At 35.0% G+C, this 25,147-nt stretch overlaps 6 protein-coding genes across 9 annotated transcripts; 3 read left to right on the top strand and 3 right to left on the bottom strand.

Moving 5' to 3' along the window:
• Window positions 1-9,523: 9,523 nt before the first annotated feature.
• Window positions 9,524-11,937, bottom strand: LOC108625802 (uncharacterized). Of its 3 annotated transcripts, none has more exons than XM_018026087.2 (6): window positions 11,608-11,937; window positions 11,347-11,542; window positions 11,123-11,233; window positions 10,892-11,035; window positions 10,490-10,645; window positions 9,524-10,376 (listed from the first exon to the last, which is right to left on the bottom strand). In XM_018026087.2, the coding sequence occupies exons 1-6, from the start codon at window positions 11,833-11,835 to the stop codon at window positions 9,754-9,756; spliced, it is 1,458 nt and encodes a 485-aa protein (XP_017881576.1). In that variant the 5' UTR covers window positions 11,836-11,937; the 3' UTR covers window positions 9,524-9,753. The 3 variants fall into 3 exon arrangements, with proteins under 3 accessions (XP_017881576.1, XP_017881578.1, XP_017881577.1); XM_018026089.2 differs by having other exon boundaries at window positions 10,511-10,645; XM_018026088.2 differs by having other exon boundaries at window positions 11,123-11,230.
• A 98-nt stretch (window positions 11,938-12,035) lies between these two features.
• LOC108625815 (thioredoxin, mitochondrial) lies at window positions 12,036-13,056 on the top strand. Its single transcript, XM_018026116.2, has 3 exons — window positions 12,036-12,358; window positions 12,425-12,548; window positions 12,631-13,056. Exons 1-3 carry the CDS (start codon window positions 12,186-12,188, stop codon window positions 12,742-12,744), a joined length of 411 nt encoding a protein of 136 aa, XP_017881605.1. The 5' UTR covers window positions 12,036-12,185; the 3' UTR covers window positions 12,745-13,056.
• On the bottom strand, window positions 12,913-15,035 carry LOC108625814 (uncharacterized protein C7orf50 homolog). The gene is made up of 5 exons (XM_018026114.2): window positions 14,946-15,035; window positions 14,725-14,812; window positions 14,435-14,654; window positions 13,713-13,881; window positions 12,913-13,313 (listed from the first exon to the last, which is right to left on the bottom strand). Exons 1-5 carry the CDS (start codon window positions 14,967-14,969, stop codon window positions 13,038-13,040), a joined length of 777 nt encoding a protein of 258 aa, XP_017881603.1. The 5' UTR covers window positions 14,970-15,035; the 3' UTR covers window positions 12,913-13,037.
• On the top strand, window positions 14,804-15,785 carry LOC108625816 (uncharacterized). The gene is made up of 2 exons (XM_018026117.2): window positions 14,804-15,285; window positions 15,368-15,785. Exons 1-2 carry the CDS (start codon window positions 15,218-15,220, stop codon window positions 15,672-15,674), a joined length of 375 nt encoding a protein of 124 aa, XP_017881606.1. The 5' UTR covers window positions 14,804-15,217; the 3' UTR covers window positions 15,675-15,785.
• PIG-Q (phosphatidylinositol glycan anchor biosynthesis class Q) lies at window positions 15,681-19,525 on the bottom strand. 2 transcript variants are annotated; one of them, XM_018026112.2, is made up of 6 exons: window positions 19,305-19,525; window positions 17,849-19,215; window positions 17,328-17,608; window positions 16,691-16,883; window positions 16,017-16,131; window positions 15,681-15,943 (listed from the first exon to the last, which is right to left on the bottom strand). In XM_018026112.2, exons 2-6 carry the CDS (start codon window positions 18,626-18,628, stop codon window positions 15,759-15,761), a joined length of 1,554 nt encoding a protein of 517 aa, XP_017881601.1. In that variant the 5' UTR covers window positions 18,629-19,215; window positions 19,305-19,525; the 3' UTR covers window positions 15,681-15,758. The 2 variants fall into 2 exon arrangements, with proteins under 2 accessions (XP_017881601.1, XP_017881602.1); XM_018026113.2 differs by lacking the exon at window positions 15,681-15,943 and having other exon boundaries at window positions 16,024-16,126; window positions 17,849-19,525.
• Window positions 19,526-19,603: 78 nt separating this feature from the next.
• LOC108625811 (thioredoxin domain-containing protein 11) lies at window positions 19,604-25,047 on the top strand. Its single transcript, XM_018026111.2, has 9 exons — window positions 19,604-19,818; window positions 20,125-20,335; window positions 20,404-20,631; window positions 20,932-21,138; window positions 21,746-21,943; window positions 22,473-23,213; window positions 23,370-23,600; window positions 23,681-23,874; window positions 23,943-25,047. Exons 1-9 carry the CDS (start codon window positions 19,604-19,606, stop codon window positions 24,430-24,432), a joined length of 2,715 nt encoding a protein of 904 aa, XP_017881600.1. The 3' UTR covers window positions 24,433-25,047.
• Window positions 25,048-25,147: the final 100 nt, after the last annotated feature.

Here is a 25,147-nt window from a genome sequence, read left to right as displayed (position 1 = left end):
CATATACTATATTTATATCTTTTATGTTTGATTCAAATTTAGTGCTGGCACTGATATTTAAGTTTGGAAGCAGTTTAAATAATAAAACTTTAACAAAATGACAAAACACATTTTGTTCCCTTTTTATTTCTTAAATACTTTATTTGAGCTAAATGCGATCAATTTAATTTAATTAAAAATATAAAAAACGCTTTCTGTTCACCTGATTACAGTGCATTCTTTCATATCAGAGAGAGTGGCGCACGAAGTCAGCATGAATAATGTTACTCGAATTGACCGGGTGTCGGTCCTAATTCTGCCACCGCCTGTTCAGCATGCAAGCCTATAAACGGAAGAAATAGAATACGGGGCGGCGCGGGAAATAAGTCAAGCTGATTTAACGAGCATAAACGTACACACCAATTCATAAGTCTCAGGACATATAAGACTAAAACCCGAATGAAATAAATTGTACGATTATCAATGTACAGATTTCTAACATATTTTTATTGGAAATGGGTTAATAAATTAAACTCGTTTTGTATAACTTTTACTAAGCTTTTTATGCCAATGTCCTGGAAGGACGTCTGTACCCTAGGAAAAATGCAATGCAAGTGAAGCAGAACCTAAAAGGAGCCCAATTAGAGAAAAACTAAATCCTGACCGTGCACTGTGTCTATGACCCAGACCTCTAGTAATGAACAGTAGCATGCTTATCAGCTCAATAGCCTCGTGTTAAAAACACGGTGTGCTAAGAGTGGTGTCCTTCAACACAACATTCATTTGTATTATCTACTTTATTAAATAATATAACATTAATGAATCATTTTATCTTTTTCGTACATTTAATCAAATTGAGTTTTGCAATTCATATCCCCTCTAACAAATATTTTAGTGTATCAAAAGTAGAACCGTTATCTGTAACAATTCCGATAAGTTTTGCATTTGTTAATTTAAACAAACAAATCTCCTACAGTCAATCAGCAATAGTACGAAAGGAATGCATCCCTGGAAATTGGATTTGAACTCGAACAGATTTAACTTTCGAATTTTTTTTAAAAATGAAGTTTGCAAATCAAATTTTTATTAGGCTTGAACTAGGAATACGAATTTCGATATTTTGGGAATTTTTTTGGCTGGAACTTGATGAAAAATTCAGAATTCTACTACTATATGAGTAATATAGACAACAATTGACAGAGTCTACTTGCTTAACGCAATTTGCAAATGCCTTCAGACTTATGAACGGAGGTGTACACGCGAGCCTGGAGTCAGCATATAGGCAAAGGCCGTACCCTGTGCATCCGTTTCCTAGTGGCCTACTAAAATTGCCCCTTCGCTCTCCGCCCGTATGATGAAAATAACATCGGAGTAGGAAGGGAAGGAGATGGAGGAGGCTATTTAGGTGTTCTGCGGATTAGAAACGCGAAAAGGAAGGCGGGCCCGGAACGATAGCCTTCGGTATCGATAGACGGAACCGAAGAAGTTGATCGAGATTGAAAGGAGGTTGAACGATCGGATTTATTTCTTATCGTTTCAACTACTCCGGTCTAATGGATATTGTGCGGGGGCATCGCGTGTCTGCCACTGCTAATCGAAGGATAACGCTCGTCACGATCGTTTCTAATTCACGGATTCCTAGGCGTGACAGAGAAACGTTTCGCTTTTTCTTATCAATCGTGCCGTGTACTTTGATAAATACTAAAACAATAAACATTAATTATTAATTTCTAATTCATAGACCTAGGCGTGACATATCGTTTTTTCTTATCAATCCTATCACTTCGTACGATAAATAATAAAATAGTGAATATTAATTATTATGGTAAAAGTAATTAAGTAATTAAATGAAACTCTTCGTAAATATATATTACTTTTTGTAATATACTTATTTAAATTATTGAGGATAAGAAGCGAAGTCTGTAATCTATAAAACTTGTCGTTTCAGGTAAAATACGAGCGGATATTTTATACATTATAAACAGTATAAAAGCAACTAAAATCTTTTTGACGCAAGGTATGGAATCATCGATTTAGGAAGTTCATATAATTAGTTTAGTTAACCGGATTAGACGTGACCTCTTTGATGCAATCTTTTTCCGGGCGCAGCACCGGATTACCTTTGATTTTAAGCAGCTCGGCACCGTGAAATCGTTGGCCAGTGAGTTCCATTAGAGTGGCGATTTTTACTGGGCTGAGAGTAACGCGCGCCGAGAATTGTGCTTGCGGCGGGGTTCTCAAGTCGTTGAACCGTTTCAGCAGGTTTCGAGTTCGCGTTAAACTTCACTCTTTATCGCGGGACGGTGCGTAATTTTGTTAGCCCGGGGCAGACGCTAAACGTGGGGATAAAGGGGTAACTTCCATTGAGAACGGTAGCTATTATGCCTCTTCCTTTGTGCCTCCCTTTTCTGATTTATTTTTAATTTCAAAGCCTTCTCTAATTATTATAAAGATTTTATTAAAGTGGGAGACAGTGTGCAACTTCGATTGTTCATAACACCGTTAATAATGAACGGGTTTTAATAAAATTTTAAGCAAATTAAAGACTGAAATCTTTAATTTAATTCAGTTATTTTTGGATAACTCTGTTAATATTGAACGAGTTGGTCTCATCCTGGAACTCTGAACAACATTTTGCATCGAAAGGGACCCAGAATGCGTTCGCTCCCAATTTGTTCTATGACCACAATCGCTAATTAGTGCGAAACGAGTCGAATCGTAAACGTCAACTTCGTTCTAGTTTCGCTTTTTCTCGCTTCAAAGCGGTTTACGTTCTGGCACGAAAGCGTCGATCGAGTCCGACGCGAACCTTTTATCACGTGATGTTTGCTGTGTTATCGTTATGCTTGTGAACGCACCCGCGCTAACAACATTACCGCGAGACCGTCGTTTCATGTGACACCACGACCTAAATTAGCCACCAGGAATACATATCTAGGAAGCGTTTGCCAGTTCCCAGTAGAAATTGCGAGGGAAAGATTCGTACGAGGCATGCTCCTGTAACTCCGTATCGACATCTTTATATCATTTGGATTACTGACGTATGAAGAAGCGACATAAATAGCAACGAACACGACAACGAGAGTAAAACAGCAACGAGCGACCTCGATTGCTTGGCCACCTGAAAATTTCATTTCCCAGAGACCTTTACTAACTACGTACAACGCAAAGCTTTTGCTGATCGCGTGTCCGGCATGATTCACAAATCACCTAACGTCGGTATTCTTTCGTTACCTTAAAACCTGTACGTATATAGGTTCACGTCCATAAATCACTAGACACTTCTAAGTTTTCAAAGGCTTGGGTGTCCTACAATATTTCACATTTTCTACAAATGGATGAGCCTCGTGTTACACCCGATGACTTCAATTTAATCGATCAATTTGATTTAATCAAAAATGTTCAAAACGCTTCTTATTCAACTGATTACAGCGCACTGGAGTTGATTTACACAAAACTGCCAGATGAGATAACAAAAAGTAGAGACTTCGAGCTTTAATATCAGTTAAGAATTAAGTAAATCGGTCCATTATTAACGATGTTATTAACAATTGAAGTTAAACGATGTTTGTGGTGGCGATAGCTTTAATTTTTACGAATAAGGATTTTTTCCCTTCATTAAGGACAACACTTTGTGTTCGACCGTCATAAAAGATAGACCTAACTCCATTCTTTTTATTGTACACAATTTTGTTATATGGTATTCACAGAATAAATTGTTATTATAAAACCGAACCCACTTTGATATCATACTAATTAGACAAGGTTCAACCTTCATTTTCACTTATTAATACTGAATTTAGGTAAAATTGCTTCATCTTCTTTGATCAGTTTTCTACAAAGGCATACGACGCTCGTATTATATCCTGCGACACGTTGAAAAATACCTTTATTTTTTAACGGACGTATTGAACAATCATTGGCGAGCAATTAGCTGGCGATAATACGGCAAACAAGCAGAGTTTGCAAACATCGGCTGTGTTAACTCCGCGATTGGATCATTACCGCTTGGTGGACCAAAGCGGCCGAGCAGATTCGACGCTCCCGGAGATTTTCACGCTCAGTCATCCGGGAAAACGTGGACGGTTTAATCAAATTGAACTGCGTTCCGCGGGAAATATTCATTGAGCCCTGGCTCTCGAGCCAGCTACGACGATTATCCGTAAACGAGTTAAATATTCCTCGAAATCGAATCGTATTTCAATTCAGGTTTCAGTATTAAGGGAGTAAACTCTGATAGCGACGCGATGTCAATGTTACTTGGATATTGTTGGAGTACATGAATATTTCTTTAAGTCTTTGTGAAAAAATCTTACATCTTCATATTTTTTTGTATTCAACAATCTAATCTAGTTTGTCAATACATTTTTTCTATACTTTCGTTTCATTCGAAGCAACTGAACTAAAAACTGAAACTTTCCCACAGAAGACTGTGAACAAACAAAAGACGGAACGAACTGAGTAATGAACGTTACGTATTAATCGAGATAACTTGATCAGGGTGCGAAAGACTGGGATACTCGGTTCGCAAGGGAGCCGCGGTAGCTAAAACGCATTTTCTCGGTAGCAGTGGGCCACCTCTTCTAGTCAGCATGATGTCGACCAGATGAAATCCTAGATCGACGGTTACCATAACGACCAACGGTTCTCCCTTTATTATTTTTCTACCCCAACGTCGCTGCGACCCCATGTCCCTCCGTTCCATGCGATTACAGGCCGAAGTTCCGATCCCATTCAAAATCCCCAATGCGGCGTTCTGTCTTTCATTTTTTTTGATCGCTTTCCCTCCAGAGGCAGACTTTGTTTCCAACGATTCCTGGCCTGGTAATAATATTTCAATTCACATTCGAGACCGATTACGAGCCTCCCTACCGAATTACAGATTAGGGGCGAGACGAGCTCAACAGCAATTGCTGAAGAATAATCAAGTTCAATGGGAAATCTGTCGATTTTACCAGTTCATTTAAACGTTTCCTAATTCAGTTTAAACGTGGACAGATGATGTTCTTGGCTAAATATAATACGTTACAATAAATAATAAATACTTTGATTGTGATCAGACTTTGGATTTGATGCGTTCATACATATAGAAGACTGAATATGCGTAATACATGAAGTGTATGCAGTGTAAGAAAATATACGGAATATCAAACGCCGAGTTCAAATTGCAATTAAATTGCATCCTTTAATTACGTCCTTCACTTTTTTCTTCAGGACTAATACTTTTTCTGGGACACCCTATACATACATTCATTATGGGAAGAATCATAATTGCGTGAATCGACGTTGTTAAAATTTTCACCGAAGGAATGCGATCGATCATGATGATTAACAAATTCATTGTTGTTCAATTCGTAGAAGCTTATAAATAAAAAATTCATGACTAAGATCAACCATCATCCAGGAGTATATGACTAACAATGCACATCGCATTTCATTGCACCTGCGTTTATTTTTTCAATGAACGCTCTACCTATCAGGAGGTAATTGTCGTCTTTAGATCAATTTACGGCATGGATTTCTTCCAACTCATTGTGCAAAAAAGAATAAATGTTCCTACTGGTTGCAATCCATAATTGGATTCGGAGTTAATGATGTAACACGATGAATGAATCAGAGGATATTGTGCGTTCACGGACGATGCGCCAGTTCAATTATCGAACTTCGCACTCACATTCGTATAACGAGCACCATACACGAACAATGCACTTACTGATCATTGCACTTTACTACTATAAGTAGACTGTGGATCGTTGTAGAAAATTTGTATTTATTGTATATATAATCTCTAAAAGTACATAAAACAATTAATGTAGACTTCCATTTAAAAATTTGGAGCACTGGCTACTTCTTGACCGCGAATGATTTCACACATATGCAGATATTTTTCTGAAAATGTGGTACTTACATATTATTATTATACTATATTAACATGTTTTATGGTTCAATTTAAAAGTAGAGGTTGTTTAGAGTAGAGATTGTTTTTAAATTATTAACGAAAAACACTGATCAATCAGAGCACGTGTAGGGCCCGCGACCAGCCACTGGACTATTGGCTCGGATCGCAACGCTCGGCCGTGGAACAGCGCGGGGATCCTACGCGTGCTCTCATTGTTTTTCTCAGTGTTTTTCTTTAATAACTCAATAACCATGCCTCATGTTACATTTTACCAAAAAAAATGATTGTTCAAAAACACCTACAGAATCACTCATTTTCGGCTCTAACACTTTTTGGTCTAATAAGTAATAATTAATAAAAGAACGTTCAATATGTTACTGCGATAATAAAATTTCCAATATATTACCAGAGAGAAAGTCTTCTCTCTGATATTACTGTATTGATAAAAATCATTTTGTGATACTGAAAACCGTTCGAATATATGATCTCACGATTACCTTCTAGGTATCTACTTCTATAACTATTCAAAATGTCATCTAGGCATGATAAGAATTAATGTAAATTCTGTACTAATACAAGTCTGGTTAAAAAATCTTTTCTAAAACCCTGGGAAACAGTTTTTGGTCGAACGATAAGGCGACAGATGAAGACAACGTTCAACATATTACGGCAACAATAATCCAATATATTACTGCATCATTACTAAAAATCTTTCGCCTATATGATCTCATGATTATTTTTAGTACTACCTCCGCCTTCAAGGAACAAAGGAATTGTTCCACGTTACATAAAAAGAAAACAGTTTCTACGTAACGCTTTCTTCTATTCAGACGACTCGCTGCAAATTGCTGGCCGTTAACCATGAGAAATTTTCGTCGCTGACGTAGATTACGATCGTAGACGATTAAGTCATGGTTTACAATCAATGAGCAGGCGATCGACGGGTCGAAATCGGATCGGATCGATCACCGATTTTCATCGTGATGATTCACAGTTACGTAAAATGAAAATTGTTCACGTAATCGGTCGTTTCGTCGACACGCAATCAGTAAAGATAATGGATTTCCACGATGGGAAATCTTCTGTCCAGGTCGACGACAACCGAGCGTCTCCTCCTACGCGACACACTTTCGATCCTCTTATTATGTATTAATTTTAATAAACGACGTTTCATCAGGCTTGGCTGATGCAACGATCAACCGTACGATAATAAAAATGAAAGTTGCTTACTCTGATCAACTCAACAATTTTGTTTCTTCGCATTAGGATTTATACTTGTCGTGCTCATTGAGAGACTAAGGTAATTACGTGACTTTTCCAACATTTGTCGGTAAAATCTTGACGTTTTTTGCTGTATTTTATCGATAATCAGACAACAATGGTGCAAAACGAGGATTTACATGACTACACTTTTCGTCCTTCTATAAGAAGATTTTTTGCTAATTTTGTGGGTGAGTCTACACCCTTCAAGGGAGTGACTGTATACCTCCATAAAAAATTAAAATCGTCTGGTCCAATTGTAAAAAACTATTCTGTTTTAGATGGTATTCACTTAATATTATCCCAGACTGGATGTCCACGTCACAATTTTTACTCACTGCCATTTTTTCTACAATTTTATATGCAATCAGAAATTGTGACATAAACAGAACTTTGGATATTAATTATACTACATTTTCATTATATTGCAACGAGCAAATAAACCTCTTTACAAATATGTACATCTGCACGTTCGTTGGGACGGTTCTGATGCATTAGAACTCAGGAGACGTCTGAGAGAGGAATGAGAAAGGTTTCTTCCTACTTTACGCAGCGTAGCGTTGTTTCATGTCGTAAATGTTATAAAGGAAGCAATTTTTTTCACTTTACCAAGTCTTGTCACACACGACAATAGTATTCTTTGGAACAATCTTTCCGTGCGAGTTAATTTATATGACACGCGTATTTTGAAGATGACAAAAGAATTAAAAGCGCAAACGCGATAAAATATACAGAATGGATCAGCAGATTATTTTCTGCATGAAATGAAGTTGACGGACGATGAAACACAAAGGAAGTTACGCAATAAATCGTGTGCATCGTTCAGCTATGACGCGAGCTATTACGATCAAGAAACGGACGGTTTCTTTTAAAAAAACCTGAACCGCTTATTCCTTCAAGGTCCCTCGGTCACCTTGGTGTTCGCACCTTTTTCCTACGCTAGAAAAATTGTTCCAACGGACGCGTCGCGAAGGAGCAACACGTTCCATTCGACTGTTGCGCAAAAGTAGCTACCTAGCTATTTCCTTATATGACCAACGACGCCCGCTGCAACGAAAATATAGAGCGCGACCTTCTTCAAAGTGGGCTCACGTAGACCAAGGCCTATGAGTAAACTGCAGATCTTCTATATTTATAAGGAAATTCAATATAAGGAAAATATGAAACTGCATATATAAACATATACAGAATGCATATGTTATGATATTTAGATGATAAGATAAATGTTTATTTAAAGCAATTTTTTTAAGATTATTATCATAAATATTTTATTTTGCATAACAAGAAATGAATTATTGAATATGAGACTATTTCTATTCACTCTTGCTTCGAGTTCCTCAAAGGATTCGTACGGAGGACTTGTAAGGATAATTTTATTTGGGGAGGTGCTACCTCTGGCAAGATATTTTCGATTAATGCAGTAGTATCATATTCGACAAGAACAGTTATGAATGAAAAACAATTGTTTTATACATTTTATTGCATGTCCATTTGAATTCTGAAAATTTTATATGTGATGAATATACGTACCACTATCAGAATTGAATAATTTTTTAAATATTGGACCAAATCACTTAATATTCTTTTGGATGTTAGAGTTTTTCGATACCCAATCTAGTCTTATCAGGAATGCAAACGAAACATTTTCAGCTTCACGTTTTATCAAATAAGGGCCGATATCAACAATGTTCTATTTCTATCATTATTTGCACTTTTCAGGGACTATTGTAATCAAAATGAAAATAATGCATGCGTATATAGATATTTGATAATAATAAAAGTTTTACTCTTACAAGTGATTTGTTTCTAATGATAATATAGAACTCTGAAGCAACGTTGTAGTTGCAGGTATTTAATTTTGAAAATCTTCGATTTTCTAGCTATAGACTAAATGTCAGAATATTCGAGTGTATGAAATCCAACAATAATTGAAAATCGTTGTCAAAGGAAATTGCGGTTGAGGTCTTGGTGCGTAATGAGTTAATGTACCACGATTAGTCTTGCACGTTTCCGGATGTGGACAACGCATTGTCCTTAGCCGTTCCGGTGCGTGTTCGGATTGCAACACGATCGCCGTACCGGAATTAGGTCGCCTATTTAAATTGTCAAGATCAACAATTTGACTTTCTGTTTCTCTTGGAAGGTAAACTGGTGCATTCTCAGTCGAACATACTAAATAATAAAGCGCATAAGCTAATATATCAGCCCCATAATCTTTGCAGGGAAATGTAAAATGAAATGTATCTAACACTTCATCAATAGTTAGATCAAATACCCCACAGTTATTTGCATATTTTGCAAAACACATTTATCACCTATCAGTGTCATACATTCATGTACAGTCTTCGTGCAAGGTAAAGGGATTATATCAATGTCTCTTAAAAATTAGTAATAATAATACTTTATTCACAGGCAGATGCCTATTATAACATACAATAGAATAAAACTAAAATAATATTCATTTATATTCATTAACATGCAAAGCATAAACTCATCGGTATATCTATGGCTCCTTCGATCTCTTTTTTGCAGCATTTATTATTTCCTTGATAACAATCTTCATATTGTCGGGGACACTTTCCAAACTGTTGTCAGTAGATATTCCACCTTGTCTGTTACCGATCCGCAATAGCGTCTGTCAGTAATGAGAGTTTGAATTTTAAACGTCTCCTGTGCTCTTGTTGCCTTTTTATTTTATTCCTCAGTGCTTTAATTTTACATTGTTCAGTGGCATTTTTAGATGAACTGACACGAATAACCTCTTTTTTTTGTTTTGATTGTTTTAAACTTCTAGCTATTGAAGTTGAATATACTTTGCACGAACGGCATTTTTCACAATTGTATGACAAAAGGGAGCAATCTTTATGACGTATATCCATGCCAGTTACTGTTCTCGATACTGATGTTTGAAAAAAATTCGGAATTGTATCTGGAACACCTTTACAAATCTTGAAGTCTTTAAATTTTTTCAAGATTTCTGGCAATATTTTAAAATCATTCAGAATTTTAGGAAGTTTTGATTCCGATACGTTAACTTTTCTTGAAAATACTTCGTATATAATTTCTCTTGATGATTTTATTAAAACAGATTTTTCAAAAATGTGCGTTTGGATTCCACTATCTGTACTTTCTACAACGTACGTAAAAATGAGAACTTCTTCTTTTCCGATTACAGATTTTTGAAGACCCCATGGTTTAGGTAGTTTTATCTCAACGTCATTTTCGACAGTATTATTACCTAATATGGAAAAAAAATGGAAAAAGAGTTGTAATTAGTTATGTTTTAACATTAATTTTAGTATAAAGGTATTTGGAATAGCAATTAGGGTAAACTAGTAATACTGTATTTACCTGAGCATTTTAGTAACTTACACGGAGTAGAAAAATTGAAGGTGACATTGATACAAAATTGAGTTGAATTTATCCTAATTCCATTTACTGCATTATTATGCGTTTGTACAGGTTTCTCACATGTTACATTGTCTCTTCTTTCTTCAGACTTTGAAACTATAAAAAAGAAAAAGATTAATATAAATTAATTGTTCAGTAATTATCATCATCAATATATAACATAAACTTACTTTTTATTTTGATATACAAATGTGCAATTATATGTTTTCGCATGTATTTAATTTTCTAACTTTAAAATTTTTAACAAAGTTACACAAATTTTTTAATTTACTTTGAGTATTATAGGTAAATTATTATTATTGGTTTAAAAATGATATGTAAAAAATATATTGTTATACATACTGGAGTCATCGACAACCCTACTGCACTCAATTTTATTTGTAGTCAGAGGACAACTAGAATCCACGTCAATAGCATAGTTGAAATTATTTTCGGCTTCGACTTTACAAATGTCTTGAGGGTTTTCTTCAAGTACCCCCTTTTTTTCTGTTGTTGAATTAAAATTAATAACATTAAAAATAAACCTTTTTTTCAATAAATACTTTACAGGCATTGTATTTTATTACTACTCACGAGCTGCATCTTTGTCACAGTCTGTCGTCTCTGTTTTAATAGACGAAATCACATTACAGGACGTTTCCTCTTGCATTCTACTGTCAATATCGTCCTTTGATCTTTCTGCTGCTATTAGAAATAAAAAAAAATAATAATTAATAATTATAAACTTTTCTATGGACGTATAAATATATTTTACTGATATACAATATTTAACAATGTAATTTGCGAGATATACATACATTTTGCAACACTGATGTCAAATCGATCGACATTTTGTAAACATTCAGATATTCTTTTTGTTGCGTAACAATGATCTAACATTATATCATTGATACATTTCTGAAACTTGGGAGGACTTCTCTCTCTCAACAAATCGTTCCTTTTAAATATTGCTGGAACAGCTCCTGCTTTTAAATGATGGTGTTTTAGTGGAACCTATAATGTAGTAATAAATTTATTTATATTTGTTTAATATAATTTAAAGAGAATAATGTCTTCACCTGTGCTATAATATGTCCATCCTTAGTTCTATGAATATAATCTTTAATAACTAAATGTTCTTCAAAGTGCAATTCACAGACTCTGTGCGATGAGCGCAGAATATTGACTCCAATCGCCACTCTCCACTTTTCACGCAGATCTTGATCATTAGGCACCTTGAATGTTGAAATTTTATCACTTTGTTTGTCATTATTTGAAACGCACTTCTTTACGACACACCACGGCATGTTTATATGTACAAAAGAAAGTAATTTGAGAAGTGGTCGTAACGGAGAGCAAAAATTTTAGGATTTCATGGCAAAACTTGTTTATCTCTGTGCCAAGCTTTACTCGATCGCAACGCACCCACAGTTTTGGGTATACACTATACATGGTGGTACAGTCTACACTGTCTACAGTCAAGTACAGTAGTACACTGTAGTATGCTGTAGTACATGAGAATACTGTCAACAGTGTGTTAGGCGTTAGGTTAGGCTTGAATAAATTGTTACTGCGTTTCAAAATTCAGTCGTGATTATTACACTTCAATCCCCGGTATTATACAGTCCCTCGTTCGTTATCAAATTCACGCGTTAAGATGCTGCGAACCGGTCTAAGATCCGTGCGCAGTGCACTCGGCAGCAGGGCATTTGCGAATGCCCCGGCTCAGGAGCAAGCTATTTCTACCGCTTTTAAAGTTCAGGATCCAAAAGATTTTAATGATCGCGTGAAAAACTCTAAAGTACCTGTGATCATCGACTTTTTCGCAACGTAAGTAAAACCTTAATGCACGAGACGTTTATTGTAGGAAAATACTATATGCAATTCGCATTACAGATGGTGCAATCCTTGCCGAATGCTGACTCCTCGCATAGAGTCAGTGATTGCAGAAAAACAGGGAAAAGTTTTACTGGCTAAGGTTGACATAGATGAAAACAGTGACCTGGCTTTGGACTACGAGGTTTGTTTCCAGTTTTCTATCCACCTATTTCTCGATTTTCTATCATAATTTCATGTAGTAAAGGTTGTTTGTCTATTTTCAGGTTGGATCTGTACCAGTACTCATTGCAATGAAAGATGGAAAGGTCTTGGACAGAATCGTCGGTCTTCAAGATGTAGATAAACTTAAACAGTTTGTAGATAAGTATACAGAATAATGTAGTCAATGTATTTTAAGATTGTTATTTATCCCGTAGCTAATGGGGTAACTGTATAACATTGTGTATAAATGTATAACAAAACATAGTATTTATATCTATATATCCCAGATATAAATATTTAGAGAGGGAAGATTAAATTGTTTTATAATAAACAGATAAATTTAATTATTCAAATATATACAAAGGTTTAATATAAATACTCTTTATGAACATACATGAACGTCAAAACATTGATAGATAATGTATAAAAAAGAAAAGTTCAATTTGAATAAAAGACATCTAGTAGTTGGCTAAGTATCAATAGGCAAAGCTTGTAGAAGTTTCCTTGCCCTCTGATAAGCAACTGACTCCAGTTCTTCTTTATTTTCGACGTTTTCTTCTATTTTCTTTATAGCGTCCATTCCCTTCTTTAACAACAGTTCCCTTGCCATTCCTTTGCATCCTTCGAAATATTCTAAAACTGTTGGAAAAATGTCATCTGGTATTGAAGTTTCGTCAAGCAGATTATCGATCAACCAGATTTGTCTCAACTTCTCGAATTTCCATTCACTGCGCGCGTATTTCCACTGCAAATAAAAATTACATTTTCTTCAGTACCTTTATTAAAAGTTCGAAGTATCTTTTTACTGGGTCACTGCAAAAATTCATGTCTGATTTCAAATAAGATATTATTTCGTTCACACATTATTAAATGATAATGTGTGCAAGGAATGTCTTGCTTTCTTTGCCTAACTTTCGAAATACGACAGACAAATAACAGTCAATATATCCATCACAGTCAGCTGGGTGATAAGCCCATTGAAAACTTTGTGTCACCTGAATTTGGGTGACATGACAGTCTAAGTGTTAATACGATATCTACTAATCGTTAAATTTTAATACTTCGTCTTTGTTTTTATTTGCGGGGTCATACAACCTTACAGGTTCGAAGCATCATTGTACTAAAAATTCAAAGTATCTATTACCGTAGAGACATAATTAAGTCCTTTCTTCATTGCGTCTATCTTAATAGCCATCCTTTTTTCATTTTCCTTTCTCTCAGCCCTCTCTTTCTTTAACTGTCTCTTAGAAGGCTGCTTCGGAGATTTTGTATTATTCTTTCCATTCTCGTCGAAATCATTCTCTGTATCTATACTGCAAGAAGTACTTAAAATCAGGTATTCAAAAGGTTTCGTAAATGACAGTTATATATCGGTTCTGCCTGAAATTACATCGGTTTCATATTATTTTTCGATCTCATATTTCGGTTCTTCATCCCAATTGTAGTTATTTTAAGTAATAAGCACGTATTTTCTTTAGCAATCGAAAACTATCTAATCCCACATAGGTGTTAACATNAACATCTGCTACATAAAAATGAAAAATTCTAGATATAATCTTAAATCTACTGACAATTTTTGTACACTAATGTGCTATATTTATATCTTGTACATTAGAGTGCAATTTAGTATCGGCAGTTTAAATAATAATTACAAATTTAGTAACATGGCCAAACAAATTTCATGTTCCTTTTAATTCTTATAGAAGAATCTAGAAATGATCCTTTGATCAGTGCGTGGTAAGTTTAAAAAGCTGATATAAGCTACATACTAGATATCAGTAGAACCAGAACCGATATGATAACTGTTTTCAACCCATGCTTAAAATGTTTAAATTATCAATTCTATCAATGAACTGTTTTATGTACGTTTTCTTCTTCGGTGGTGATGCCTCATTATCCGATTTCTCTTCATTTATAGCCTCAGCCCCAGCAGAATCATTTTCTTTGCTATCTTGAATCACTTCTTTAGAATTATGGTCAGTGTTTGATTCTTTCTTTTCCTTCCGTTTTTTATGTTTCATGCTTACTTCTTCTACATTATTAGTATCATTTTCTAAACTATCGTTATTTGCATTGCTCGTAATACCTAGAAAAGATCGAGTCGCAGTTTAAACAGAAAAGAAATTATCAAAAGCAATTAAAGAGTATTTAATCACCTTTTGATCCTTCCTTTTTTTTCGTTCGTTTCCGCGACTTTGAATTTTTAACCTCTACCTGGGACGTGCCCTCAGAACCCATTGTTTTCTACAAATCAATTTTATATTTCGCGCATGAATACGTTATCTAATTTCTGATAATCTAACGTTTGATCTACTGGCGACGTCTCCGCGGTCGATGTCTATTCAAAACTAAATGTTAAACGTAGAAAAATATCCACCTTTCGACTTGTAAGGTCGAACATGTGGACGCACGGCTGTTTCTAAACACCTCCGACCCTAAATATTGAATTTCGAACACTACAAAAGCATCGAATGTAAGACTGCCAACGTATATAATAACCGATGATTACTTTTTACAAGGGTGAACGTGAAAGGAGAGCCGGTGCAAGATATTTAATAACGTCTGTACATATATTTGTATAAAAATTCGACGCAAATTATATGTAAAACTCGGAAGTGAAACTTGTGCGGTTTTCTCATTTCGTTCAATATGATTCGCATAAAATTAGTTAAAAATATGCTACAAATTAAAAACAAGAAAATACTGTTACAGAAAAGGTAAGGTCTAACAATTTTTCGTTAGACTAATTTCGAAAATTGTATAAAGGAGGTTAGGGAAATAAATAATATTTTATTTCAGGTGTGCTCTTCCCCAGATTTTATCGACTGCGAAGTACAGCGCCTCGAAGAAAGATAAAATTGATGAGGAATTTGATAAGCCAATAAAATTTTCAACATCTAAGGCAGCAACGTTTCCTGCTGCTTATACGAATGTAGGCCCTGACGAGCCTTGGTACCAAGCACCAGTTATAGGTATAAGCCTGATGATATTTATGATATACTTCTGTATACTAAGGGAAGAGAATGATATTGATGAGAAAATGGTAGAAGGTATACCACCAGAGATTCTGGAGCAAATCTATGGAAAACCAAAACCAAAGAAATGAGGTGGAGACACTTTAAAATCTGCAGTTTATTTAGTACATGTACAGAGAGACCTTCGTTAACCGATGGAGAATTATGAATAAATATTAGAGGGGATATAGCAATTCACCCCATATTATGTTATTTATTATCTTGCTCCATTCTATGGATGGATGATGTGTTATTGTGTCTGGTATACATTTGTTCCACGTGTGGTTCCATGATGCTACAACTATTGTCATCACTAATATTATGGGTCCCTCTGTCCTATGCACTTTAATATTAACGACACCTGAGACATAAGGATTGCATAATTTGTGAATAAAGTACAATGATATGATCAGAGCACAAAGTGTTTCACTTACTACGTGTACTGTGAGAGTGAAGCAGCCATTTGAAAAATGTATAGACAGGCATAACTTGCAGGTAAAACTTCATTCTTGTTAACAGACCTCCGAAACTAATCAATGCTAGTCTGAACTGAGAAAGAAAAAACGTTGAAATGATTTCTGAGTAAGATACAAGCTTACAAGTTAATATAAATCATTTTTATTAGGTCATTGCAAAATTTTGTGTCTGATTTTTAGAGGCGAGTTAGATTTCATCGTACTTCGGTAATTTAATATTCTTTGGAACGTTAGAAAGCTTAGTTTACTATATAAAACATAACAAAAAGTTAAAGAAATTGTTATTCATCGAAATCTCGAATAAAAAAGTTTAAGGACATGATTTTTAACTTTTTCATTCAGTCTCTAATAAAAATTAGAAACGTCCCATTTGTAAAAGCATATGAATTTCATAATAATCGGTTGATATAACAGGTTTGTACGATTTTCACCAGATCGAGAAGAGATTTAATTGTTAATTTCGATCTGGCCGATTTTCCAGTTTCTCCAAAAAATGAATGAATTGTAAAAAAGAATGATGGAAAACTGTGGGATGGCTCCATAAAAAAGTGAATAATAATAATAATAATAATAATATGAATTAAATCTAATTTAAAATCAGACAAGAACTTTGCACTGACTCAATGATATACCGTAGTAAAAACTGCATAATAAGCCCAAGTCGTTGGCATAAGGAATAACAAAATAGTAAACAGCAAAGTTCCCACAAACAGTTGATCCGGTTGATACAGACAAGAATCAACTCTTTTCCTTAGCGGATTCTTTTTCTTGCCCAAAAATAATCGAAACAAAGCAGTGATACCCTTCAGTTGTATATTAAACAGCCTAGTAAAATAATTGAATTAATATATCGATTTTCATCACTAAACAGCGGATCTAATGCATTCATAGAAAAATTGTATTGGCAGAAATATAAATAATGCTCATGTTAACAGATTTACGAAATATTAAAAATGAGTCTGTTACAATGTTTACGTGATAAAAGAAATATCTATTTAGAATGCATTTTTCAACCGATACCATTAACCGTTTAAGTCCCAATCAGAAATCTCAGGATATTTGAACGCTATGAACAATTGATTAGCATTTTTCAACACGTAAAAAGACAAGCATCATCGTGACTCTTGACTTTCTTTATTAAGATAAGCGCTATTACGTTGGTCGGCAATTGTCGACAATGTTTTCCAATGACTCGCCCTGAGATTAAAACGGTTAATGTTCTATTTTAGACGAAAATCCGAAATCTATTCATCGTGTAAAAAATTTTACCTTGCTGCATAGACATAAATGCAGTAAGCGTGAAAACTGACAAGCGCCAGCAGATCAGCCGCAATCGCTATTTGAAACGTAATGCCAAGCTTTCCAAACAATACCAATACTTCAAATGCAAAGTCCATTAAAGGTCTCATGAATATTAAAAAGGTCCACCACATTTGTATATGGTAAAGAAAAAATTTCCCAAGCATGTTGTTCAATGCTAGATTCAATTTTAATCCAGCTGGTACTCCCATCAACCAATTTATTAAATCCTTTAAACATGTGACTACCTTCTGCAAAAATATTTGTACAATATAATATATGAATTACGTTTAATCCCTAAACTGTGGATTTTATGCGTTTTTAAGAAAACTAAATCTACAAAGAGTGCAATGAAATCATGCCATATTGATAACTTATAGTTGAGGAATACCACAGGACTTTCATGACATTGGTTGCAAACTAATTTAGATAGAACTCTTTTCATTTGGTCATTGCAATATGCACTCTTAATCTCCAATATGCATACTTGCCTCTGCATTATGTAAAAGTATTTGGGACGGAGAACATTGAATGTGATGCAGTAAAAATTGCAGTATAAATATGCCCAGTAACATGTCTATTATCAACGCAAAGGCATAGTTGCCAGTCTTCAATGTAAATCTTTTATTTCTTATTACAGTGATTAACATCCATTTAATATTTTCCAACCATCCATTAACATGTACGCCCAGAAAAGAATATTTTAATATTGGTAACAATTTGCTTGTTATTTTGCTAAGAAGAAGAACTGGATAGAAGTATAATAGCATATGATATACTAGCAGAGTCTCTTTTATATAGCTAAATTTTCCTTTTTTCTGTATTTCTCTCTGAACTTGTTTGTCTTGTACAATTTTCATCAATTCGTGAAAATGATCTCCGAATGCAGCTTTCTGTGGGAATAATTCTGTTTCTCTGAGAGCTGATTGATCGTATATTGTCATGACTGTATGACATTGTAAACTAGATATTTTTTTATTATTCACGATAATTCCTTTTAAATTGTAATCGTAAATATTATTTGTGGAATTCAAGCGTACGTTGATCCAGTCTGAATATTTTTTATCTACGTATCCACGTTTCGGTTCAGTATTGGAGTAATATCCGATTATATTGGCGCATTTTATGATGTCCAAATTATCTACTTTACATACGCCAATAACATAAAATTTTTTTACTTCTGTATTTTCATCATATACAACTTTGCCAAACAGGTATCCAGGCTTCTCTTTGTAAAGCCTGTTTGGTAAGAAGATCAATAGGCTTTTCATTATAGATTTTCGTAATTCCTTTCATAAATTAGTAGACATGACATTTTGACATGTGTTATTGTATAATTGCATATTGCGTTTTGTTTGTATATAGCATATGACCGCATATGACGTATATATACCGATGTCCAGTACTTTCCAGTACTATGCCAGATTCCCAATTGTTTAAATTTCAATTTCCTTTTTCAATTAATTATTTATAGATATATGATAACAAATTTTTAACCACAATTTTATACTTTCTCTCGATCTCCTTTTCTTATATATGTATCATCGTGTATCATAGACAAGTATAGACAATACAATATCTTCCACATATGATACGTTTGCAAGAAAAGAAACTAACATGAGAAAAATTTGTCAGGTCGAGTTTTAGGTGGTGGGATACATACATTCCGGCCATCCACCAGACCTGACTAGACCTAATCTGACCTTATATACAGGATTGTGTTTATTAGATATCATTAGATAAGTATATCGTGCATTGTATATTGCTTTTCATTTGCTTATGATATATACATATGTCCAGTGATGCTCAGTACCACGACAGATTCCCATTATTTAAATCTCAATTTGCGAAGTTACTCCTAAAAGTTTATCGTGCACATAATATGACGATCATACAACACTTACACTGTTGTCGTACATATATCGATGTATTGCGATAAGCAAGTACCTTGCGGTATCTCAACGAACCACTCCTGTTTTCGACGATCCATGCGTGCAAGAAATTAAATGTTCCTCTTTCGCGTCTTGTATTGACGATATGTTGACAAGCGGTCAGCTGTTTCCGGTTTATAAAAATACAGGTGGTTCAATAGTGATCGACGAAAAACCCGGCTAATCGGGCTTTATTAAATAAGCGGCGGTTGTATCGGCAGTAACACCGGGATAAACACAACGAGCGTGTGATATGAGGCTCTAGCGTACGGCCGATTTCTCGTCCCTTGATTTCGTTTTTTGGTTCGATGGATAATGTTGAAAGAAGAGGTTGAAACGAGCACGCCGAGAAATGGTGATAACCCGCACGCGATTACACCAGACTCAGGAAGTAACGACGTGGCCAAGGAGTCGGATCAAAAGCTGGCGGTAGAGGAACGATTGGCCAACAAGATGTTCTCCTATGCAAGGAAAATCATACGATTTTTTCTTGCGATCATTTTCACCGCCCTAGCTGCCCTTCATAGTTCGTGAGTTTTAAATATCGATGATTTCTTGGTTACCCTTCCAATTACAAATAAATTTCAACCACCACATCACTTTTACCCTCGTGTGTAGTTGAATTATTTAGCTGCTCTTTTTTCAAATGTTGTATATAAATCTGATGGTATGAATCATCTCATTCAACTTGTATCACTTTCTTCATTTACAAATACCAATATGTTTAAAGAAAATGCGAAGTAAATCTTAACTTTGCATGAAACTGATTGCATACATGTTAACAGAACAGCCGTCAGAAAATGGCTTTAGCCCCTCAATTATTACTTTCGTTACAGATCTCCTAAAGTATCGAAGCCACCAATAGCAAAGCCATTTTTCAATCAAAGTTCGATGGTCTTAGATTTCTACAAAGGACATTTAGGTGCTATGGTCGAGAGAGTTACGGAAGCAGATTTCAGTTTTGTTATGTATTACGCCCCATGGGATGCGGAGAGTCAAAATATGCGGCTGGAATTTGAGAAAGTTGCTCAATATTATCATTCGCAAGTAATAAAATCATAGACATTTCCATATGTTTGATTTGATCAATTTTCATTGAATTGAAACATTTTTAGATCTTCTTTGCTGCCATAAACTGTTGGCATCCGAACTCAGAATGCAGAGCCCAATATAAAATACCGAGTTATCCAGTGTTGATGCTTTATCCATCAAAAAAGTCTGGCGTGGAGTATAGGGGGATACGTACTTGGCCATATATGATAAAATTCCTGAATACAGTTATGAATCCTATCGTTAGGATAACACATAAGGAACAGCTAATGAATTTACTTGTTAACTACGATGTAAGAACAGACAAATAAGCTGCATGGAGCTTATAGAGTAAATGTCCCAATTTCTGTTCACTTTACAATTTTTATTTATTAGCTTAATGTTGTATGAGCCGTAAGATCTCTGGCAAACATTTAAGAAATATGATAAAAAGCTATGTTCAATATTTTAAGTCATAAACTTTGAGAAAAAATGCTCATACCACCTTCAGATTATATATAAAAATGTAGAAAAAGAGCAGTGAGTAAAAATTGTGATGCAAAGAGAAATTGGGACATTCTCTGTAGTTATTAACAAAGAATTAATTATTACAGGCTGTGGTAGTAGGCTATTTTAATTTCACGCGATTAGATAGAACTCCGGGCTATAAGGAATTCCATAAAGCTGCAGTGAGAGCATTAGAAGAAGATCCTAACAGAGAAATGGTTTTCGCAATAGTCACTAGTGCATTATCCAGCAAAACGGACTACGATATTCATCAATTTCCATCGGCTCATTTGCTCACGCCTAGCGAGACCATAGTAAGTACATGGGAAACATTTGCAGAGTTCCAAATAAGTAGTCAACGGCTAATTTCTTCACCCATAGATATTCTCTAGTTAATGCTGAATGCGATATATATAGACTGTTTGAGTATTGATGAGAAAAATTTGAGGGATTGATGCTAAATGTCAAAACAAGGCAAAAGTCAGGGAAAAAAAATTGCATTCGAGGTCCTTTTTTTTACTTATAAGAGATTAAAAATTGAACTTGATCGTAGTGCTGTACAACACACATTTTTTTGCAACTACTAATTCTTATAGAGTTCCTCATGCCAAAAATAAATTCGAAAGAGATCTTCAATTGAACACCAATTGGCAATTAACATTTGGTTTTTGATCCGGATTTGACTAAGAATGAAAATTATTTAATTAGCTTAATTGGAAGCAATTGGAATTCATGATCAAATTTTGAAAGAATACTCTAATTGTTGATTAAAATTGAATGGTTGCGGCATTTAAATGCGGCAATTAAAAAATTTGAAACCCTGAAGTTTGTACTCGAGCAATAGTGAATATATTTGATATATAAAGCAGACAAAATTTATATATGTAGCACGATTAAATGAATGAAAATTGAAATGTGCAGAGGTATCCAGAAGGATCTGAATGGATTTCCGAAAACCTATTAAATTGGATTAGCAACTCGATGCATCCACCAGTATTGTGGCTGCAACCACCTGGGGTAAAATCGTTAACATTAGCACCGTATCTGAGGGACGGGCCTGTGCTTTTCCTTTTCACGCCTCGTAATCCTCTGCATTCGGAGAATTACAATTATAATTTGGTGAGTACTACATGTATATAAGTTTTACTTCAGTCTTATGACGCAGAAATGAACTGAGTTTATATTTGCACATATTTCCATACGCATTTCTCTATCCCACATACCTCACCATCGTTAACCCATTTGCATCATGACTCTACTTAAGTTTCTGTATTGCGCTGCCGTATATCGGCAGTTCTATTATTTTAAATAACTTACGAATAGTTCTTAGAGTTTATTTAACGTGGTATTTTTTAAAATGAACGATACATAATGCTACATCACAAACATCGCATTTAAAAACTGTTTCTCTTCGAACTAAAATAGATGAGCATATAACGTATCGCCTTGATTTTTGTTCCCTTTTAACTGTGCTTTAAGTATAACAAAATCACCTCTCTTAGTAATTAAGAAAGATATGATTTTCGCCATATTTCTCTATTCCTTATGGTTTCTTCTTCTTTGTCTTCCGCAATTTGGTATCTAGTATTACAAAAAATATCATGATACTACAGACATTTATAATATAATACTTCTATTTATATTACAGATGAGAGAAGTCGGATTAGAATATTATAATTGCGCGGACAATGCGTCGACTAAAGAGATAATTGAACGACTCAGTGTTAAACGACGCACGGCTATCCCGAGACATTCTGAACGAAACAAATCATGCACGAAGCTCTTGAAAGAGAATAAGAACGAGATAAGCGAATCGGAGATTAATATCTCTATGCAAAGGTGGATCAACGATAGCTGCTGTGCGAACATCGTGATGAACAAATGCTCCCTATGCAAAACAAACGCGGAGAGCGATTCTTCAATTTGTAAGCTTAATTCTAATAAACTCGATCGCGTCTGCAGCGGAGCGGATATCTTTAAAGTTTCTACCGTGGATTCTGTTCAGTACGAAAAATATGAACTCTGTTGCAATCGAGACGACGCGGCGGTAAAATATCAACACGGATTTAAGTCTAAGAGTCAAAAGTACAAAACGTCGATCCCTGCTGCGAATGAGGAGGACGCGAGGTCCGCGGATGCAGTGAAAAGGGGAAAGTTAAGATTAGATTGTAAGAAGTGGATGATTGGGAATAAGTATCACAAGCCTATATTCCCGCGTGATGATTCCGGACATCCGTTTACGAATATTACGAGATCGGTCTGCAAGGTTAATAAAACGCTGGCGCTAATAGCGATCGATAGTCTGCATTATTTTCACTTCGCAGAAGCTCTTGGTATAGACATATTAAAGAATAAGGACAAGACTGCCGTTGTTATATTAGACGTTGCAGTAAGTCTTTGTATCTTAGCATATATGGTAACTCCCATTAATACTTGGACATATTTCAGAACGGAAGATTATTCTATTTGAAGTGTGTCCGAATATTAATAGGAGTCACTATGCTTCTACATCTAATTATTTCACGGATTAATTAATTTTTTTTAGCGTGAGAGTCAATACGTCATGCAGGAAGATTTTAAGAGATATACACTTGTACAATTTATAAATAATTATACACTCGGTTTTCTACAACGCACTTTGCGTTCTAACAATTCAAGGCGTTTCGTTCAAAAGTTTAAAACTAAAGTCGATTGTAAGCCGAATAATGTACAAAGCGTCTGCATACCGGAATTAACTACTGAGACCTTCTTGGATATTATCTTGGATCCAACAAAGGTAAATTGGTAGAAAAAATGAACATGATAATAGTAAGTAATTAACAGATAATATATTAACTGTAACGATTGTCTTTTCAGGATGTGGTTGTGATGTACCACTCTCCTTATTGTGCATTTTGTAGCGCGATATTTTATGTATACTTAACAGTGGCTCATTATTTCCGCGAAATGGATCACCTCTCATTTGTAAGAGTAGACGGTGATAATAATGATTTACCATGGGAATATAATATGAATCGATTCCCATCTATTCTATTCCTCCCTGCCAAAAGGTAATTAGAGATTGAATTCTAATAATGATCGTGTTCTATAACAGTTCTCTTATCTTTATTGTTTCCAGCAAGGAGGATAGCACGGTGTATCCGTTTTCTCTGCCGGTCACCATACCGAATCTCGTCAATTTCATTTTAGCGAATTTAGACGGAGACTCGCATGTTGAAGCGCTTGTAAATATTTGTCAGTCCGGAGCTGGAGAGGCTCCGGACACGTGCATCGCACGAACCCGTTGGCTGTGTCTAGATATCATTAGACAATTGCTCCGAGATTATCGAAGGTTGATCAGGCATATTAGCCTGTTAGGTAGAACAAGTGCCAGCAATAGGAGGAAAATCATTTTATTAAAATTGGCGCATATTAAAGACGTACATTTAATACTCGGTTCCACTGTTGATCTCCGAGCGGATAAACAGAAAGTAAAACTTATCAGGAAGAAGTACAGGACATATTATAAGAACATTAGGACACTTGAATTAGATAGTAAATTGAATAGCACGCAGGATTATCTCGAGAAGAAACATGTTTCTGAGAGGAAAGTTAAAAGCGAATTGTGATATTGAGTTAATGATAGACTTGTTACGAATGATGTCAACTTACTCTCTTCTTTTTCAAGTTAATACCTCACAGAGCTTATTTTGCAAACGTAAAACGTGTGTCACATGCAAACGACTATTACAACTGATTTAAATATTTGCCTGTTTGTATATGTTAAGAAAGTTAATGATTTCAGTGTAAAACATTCCTTATCGAGCGATAAATTGAAAAGCATTTTTACAATGTATTTGTAATTATTTATTTGCACTTTTATAAGATTTTTCCAAGAAGAAAATGTTTCTGGCTACTGTGAGAGAGATACCAGCCACTGATAACACTAATTTGTTCCATGCATCATCAGGGAGTGTACGTGCATTAGAATTACTCATCTCTGATTAATATTCATGATGTTAGAAGAGAGTAATGAAATAGGTACTAACGCAAACGCGGAATAGCAAGGAATGACACAATGCAGTGAACTTTTATTTCTGGAGAACCTAAGATGAAGCAAGAATTTGATTCCTGATCTGATGTATGTTGTGTGATCCGAGTACGCAATTACTCAAATGCGTGATGCCTGTACATCTCTGTAAATATTGTTATACACAATAATAATAAAACTATATGTTGATATATTTGCCTTTGTAAATTATTACAACGAATTCGACGATTGGCTCGGGAAACATGTTAATTACATAATTGTCGGGATTATCGTTTGAGTCGTGCTTCTAAGAA

This window comes from Ceratina calcarata, unplaced genomic scaffold, assembly GCF_001652005.2.
Source record: "Ceratina calcarata isolate Rehan_Ccalc_2016 unplaced genomic scaffold, ASM165200v1 scaffold371.2, whole genome shotgun sequence".
NCBI classification, from domain to species: Eukaryota; Metazoa; Arthropoda; class Insecta; order Hymenoptera; family Apidae; genus Ceratina; species Ceratina calcarata.
This window is presented reverse-complemented; position numbering and strand designations above follow the sequence as displayed.